The 5,000-nt window shown below is 49.1% G+C and overlaps 1 protein-coding gene across 1 annotated transcript in view; it reads right to left on the bottom strand.

The window, feature by feature from the left end:
* cntnap1 (contactin associated protein 1) overlaps window positions 1-5,000 on the bottom strand; it is a 27,389-nt gene that overhangs the window by 9,021 nt on the left and 13,368 nt on the right. The window contains exons 9-16 of the mRNA XM_062532279.1: window positions 4,218-4,367; window positions 3,627-3,798; window positions 2,188-2,294; window positions 1,913-2,035; window positions 1,448-1,651; window positions 934-1,090; window positions 650-777; window positions 208-381 (exon numbers count right to left, since the gene is read on the bottom strand). Coding sequence (XP_062388263.1) covers window positions 208-381; window positions 650-777; window positions 934-1,090; window positions 1,448-1,651; window positions 1,913-2,035; window positions 2,188-2,294; window positions 3,627-3,798; window positions 4,218-4,367 — 1,215 coding nt within the window. The remainder of the gene's footprint in view (window positions 1-207; window positions 382-649; window positions 778-933; window positions 1,091-1,447; window positions 1,652-1,912; window positions 2,036-2,187; window positions 2,295-3,626; window positions 3,799-4,217; window positions 4,368-5,000) is intronic.

The raw sequence follows: 5,000 nt of genomic DNA, 5'->3' as shown, positions 1-5,000 counted from the left end.
CAGCTAAATCCACTCATGAAAACACAAGTTGTGATATGAGATATGTGGCTTATTTATTCAGATCTACAATACTGTATTTCAGATCTACAATACTGTCTATACATTTCATGAGTGCAAATCTTTAGAGGTCTCCCTGCTTTTCTCATGTATCTGTGAGAACTAAGATTGTGCTGGTTCGTTATCCCTGGCATGCTGGTGTTTACTCACAGTTGAGCTCCACTCGGATGAAGCTACGGTGGTGGTCGTCTGCGTTCTCCACGAACACGCCACTGGAGCGGTAGGTTCTAAAGTGGAACGTGATGTCAGCGCTGGGGCCCGGGACGAACGTGGGGAACGTGATGTAGGTGGGCTTGGTGAAGGCGATGGTGTTCCAGATGCTTCCTGAGGGGAGCAGAACACATCCCAATACATCAAGCCTACAGCAATTACCAAAGAAACTACAAATAACGTTACATACATACAACAACATATTAAAACTACCAAGCAAGTTTTAACGCTTTTTATGATCTAAAATTATAATACAATGGTAATACAGCCCATGACATCTGATTCTATATATTTTTTCATTTTGTGGTAGGTGATTTTATGAGGTTAAAATACCTCCACCCCCCCCCCCGCCCCCCTGGCCTTAGTGAGTTCCATGACTTACGGTCTCCATGGCAACGGAGTGGCCCCAGGCTGAACTGAGCCTCTGAGCCAGTGCGATTGGTGTCGCCAATAACAATCTTCCTGACGGGCAGGTGGTCCCGGAACATCAGGTAACCCTTATCCGAGTACCTGCAGGGCACACAGTCACGCTATTGAGCACTAAAACCCTCGAGACATAGCTCTCTTAATAACTCACATAAGCCTTATCTCAATCTCCTCCTCCTCCTCTTCTCTCCTCCTCCTCTCCTCTCCTTCCGTCTCTCTCTCTCTTTCTTTCTCTCTCACCACTGGCGATAGTCTGCGTCACAGTTGCACTGGAACTTGGCGTCGGTGCAGGTGTGGTTGATGGCACAGCCACACTTCCCGCTCTCAGGGAAGGCCCCGCCCCAGTACTCATGACTCTCATTGTTGCGTCCAATCCAGAAGCTGTACGGCCTCCCATCTGACAAATAAGGGGAAGGAAACCATTGTATCAAGACGACATGCTTATTTGCAATTGCTGTTGTGGATTTGACTATTTTTCTGCAGGAAGCAAACTATTTACACCATCAGGCAAGGAATGAGGATCACACTTTACATGAATGACTTTACACCTACAGACTAGCTTGAGATGCTCAGAGCAGCTGTTTACACTAAGGTTGAAGTTAGCGGTTGGATCTGGTTATGGTGATGTTTAGTGATCGTTCAACTACAATTTTCCATACTGAACTTGAATCTTTAAAGATGATGTTTTGAGTTTCCAAGTGTTAGCAGAATGGCGGAAAGGAGTGGCACTGGTACTAGCCAATCAGGCACTCACTGGGTGTGTTGAGGAGGCGGGACTTGTAGCATGAGAAGTCGATCCACTGTTCGCAGTACAGGGACGTGTTGGCCAGAGCAGTGACCTCATCCCAGCTGGAGTTGACGTAGCGGACCTCCCCTATGTAAGGCTGGTCCACAGTGGAGCCGGACACCTTGGTGTACTCTATACGGTTGTGCTCAATTATTGTCCACGATTTGAACGCTGTTGGGGAATTACATCGGATTCAGAGGAGAGAAGAGAAAAACAGAAATCAAAACAGACCAAACTCAGTGAGCCGCGGACTCTGTAGACTGACACTGACTAATTGCAATCCTGGTGGTACTACTGACTTGTGACTTCTATGTTACAATTGAGCTCTGGTGCAGTATATCCTGGTGAAATATCTAGATGTTCTAGCACAGCTACAGCGGTGTTAGCCCTAGCTCGTCTGAGATCGTCCATGCAGTGTGGTGTGGTGCTCACGGGTCATCTTGCAGTAGACCATGAAGGGCTTCAGCGGTCCACTCAGGTCCGGGTCTATGGTGTAGTTCCCTGACCAGTACTTCCCGTTGAGTCGGTAAGCCTCGCAGGACTCCCTGTGCACAGCTGAGGGCACGAGACAGAGACAGGGAGAGAGACGGACAGGGAGAGAGATGGACAGGTCGACAGGTTCGGTCATCATTCCATCTCTTTGTCTAGTGGCATATCAGAACAGTCGTCCTCATTTGTCTGTGTGTGTGTGTGTGTGTGATACTCACAGGTGTGACAGACTTCTCCTTTGTATCCTGTGTTTTCACACACGCACAGGAAGTCGTTCCAGGACTGAATACATCGCCCCTCGTGCTCACACGGGTTCGGAGTACACCTGTAGAGACAGAACCCACTGTGACCACTGACCACGGAGCACATTTTCACTGCCGGACTGACAAGAGCTCGTGTCAGGATACCAAGTAGGGCGTGGCAGGAAATCAGATGAAATCCTTCGCTCACTGTCAGGTCACGTAAGCCCCACCACCCCTTCCCTGATTGAACGTTAGACAGCACTCTTAATCTTCTGAGGGCCTTCATCCTCTGGCCTGACCCAAACCAGACGGAGAGCAAGCAGCAAGCCTGTAAGCCTCCTTGAGCACATATCACACATTTCCCTCAGCCATGTTAGGATCACGACAAAACACATCGCTTGGTGTTCTGTCCCTTTTCTTACAGGGATTTAAGGAGGAAAATCCCAATGGTTAATGTTGCAGCTTGTCCTGTGGCCTCAACTGGACAGAAAAAGAGCTGTCTTGTGATTGGGTCCCCCTCCCAGCCCTTTCCCTGTGAACCCATTAACAATGCAGCCTCTGCTCCTCACCCCCCCCCCCCCCCCCCCCCCACACACACACACACACACACACACACACACACACACACACACACTCCTCCTGCTGTGTGAGTAATGACCCAACTGACTAGCTTTAGCACTTCCCAAAACACAGCCGGGAAATATTCGCATTGCTATTTCCGAAACCTTAGCTTAAGGCCACCGTAAGCACAGTGGGTCGACATCAGTCTTTTCGTGCCGGCGGCGGCGGTAAAGCCTCCCATGCATTTAGCTACGCACAGACACCTCAGGCGGACGGCCGTAAATCTCGTGGAGGACCCGGCTTCCTGGAGCAGCATTAACATACATCTCTGCACTGATGAGCCATGACCCTGTCACCTCAAGCACACAGGAGGGGTGGGGATGAAGTGATGACTGTCATATCCATCACATTATAGATCATATGGAGCGGGATATGGTCTGTAATGTGGTCGGCGTCCCTTGCTAAAGCACAGGTACAAGCACATACTGTATAGACACACACCCTCACACTGCAGGATACCTGCCGCTATTCCCAGGAGCACAGACAGGAGGCTGTTCCCTATTCTGTCTGGAATTCGGTCTCTCTTGCACAGGCAGCCCAGACAAGCTCTATGTCTGTAGATTGCTTTATTTCAGTATTCTGTGACAACTTTCATCCTTCATTTCCATTCATTTCAATTTCCCTTCTATCATCAATGCTCACGTGCACATTATGTTTATGTAAAGCACATGGAATGACCTCTGTGTATGAAATTAGCTATATAAATAAACTTGACTTGACTTGACATAAACACACACACACACACACACACACACATCTATATATAAACACACACCACACACACCTATACACACCTGTCCGTTATGCCACAGGTGCCTAGCAGTAGTTCTGTGTAGCGGGCCCACTTCCGTTGCAGCATGATGTCGATGTCAAACGGTTCGTCGTCTACAAATATCTGCTGCATGCAGCCGTGGAAGGTGTTGAGCTTCGTCACGCACCGGCCCGTGTTATTGGTCTTTGGACAGCCTGCCAGCCAACGACAAAGTGCTCCGATTTGTCTCTCTTGAAAAACAACTGCTCGCTTCCATAGATTTTCTGATTACTTTCAATTTCAATGTCTTAAGTATTACAAATAGGTCAGACACCTCTCCTTGTTTTGGGGAAGTGGGGGTATAGGTAGGTGTGCTGTGGGTGTGGGTGTGTGGATGTGTGTGGGTGTGTGTGTTAGTGTGTGGGTGTGTTTGTGTGTGTACGTGTGCGTGTGTGTGTGTACGTGTACGTGTGCGTGTGTGTGTGTGTGTGTGTGTGAGAGTGTGTGTGAAGAATGAATCCCTTCAAGAATGAGTCATATGCTTGGCTGCCGTCTCTACAGTAATCTCTCTCCCCAGCAGCACTCCACTAAAGCTCTCTGTTAGCTGACCACCCCCCCCCCATCGCTCACTCACCCCCAAAGAAGTAGCGGTCACCCGTCCGCACCATGAACGGGTTGGTAATCTTCAGCGGCGAGCCCTCGTCCTCATCTATGGTCACCGACAGCAGGTTGTCCTTGGCTGCCAAGTCCACTGTGTGCCAGTAGCCATCGTTCAAGCGGTAGCCTGTGGGCAAGAGAGAGCAAGAGAGAGCAAGAGAGAGAGAGAGAGCGAGAGAGAGAGAGAGACAGAGAGATGCATCAGAGAGTGTCCTCCACCTCCTCCCCAAATAAAACAAACAGGACTTATTTTTCTCTCGGCTGCCAAGGAGGGCAGCAGACCATGGCGGCTCAGTGCCCCCTCCATTTGACATTCATGCCATGTGACTGAGGGCGTAACAAAGGCTCTTCTTCAGCGCTCATCTGTCGCTGTCGCGGCAGTCGACTTCGTCCTCCTTTAAATCAACTCCGTAATAAATTGTGGCAGTGTGGCTGATGACAATAGACTCGTAATGAAGTTTGCACAGTGGGATGATCTGAAGATCATTACTCATCAGTGACAACACACATTAAAGAACAGAGGGTGTGATGGAGCAGCAGCATCCACACCACATTTGAGTCTACACGCCCACAGGCAATCCTTCTCCCATTAATTCCCAACCATGTCAGCCATTTTCCAATCCTTCTCCCATTTATTCCCAACCATGTCCCGTTGTTCCCGATCCTTCTCCCAGTTATTCCCAACCATGTCCTGTTGCTTAACTTAATTTGTGTTTCTTCAGGCTGCATTGCAGTAGACAACATAACGTTATCCTACAAC

Source organism: Sardina pilchardus, chromosome 3, assembly GCF_963854185.1.
Source record: "Sardina pilchardus chromosome 3, fSarPil1.1, whole genome shotgun sequence".
NCBI lineage: Eukaryota > Metazoa > Chordata > Actinopteri > Clupeiformes > Clupeidae > Sardina > Sardina pilchardus.
The sequence above is the reverse complement of the archived record's forward strand: the minus strand, read 5'-3'. Positions and strand labels throughout refer to the sequence as shown.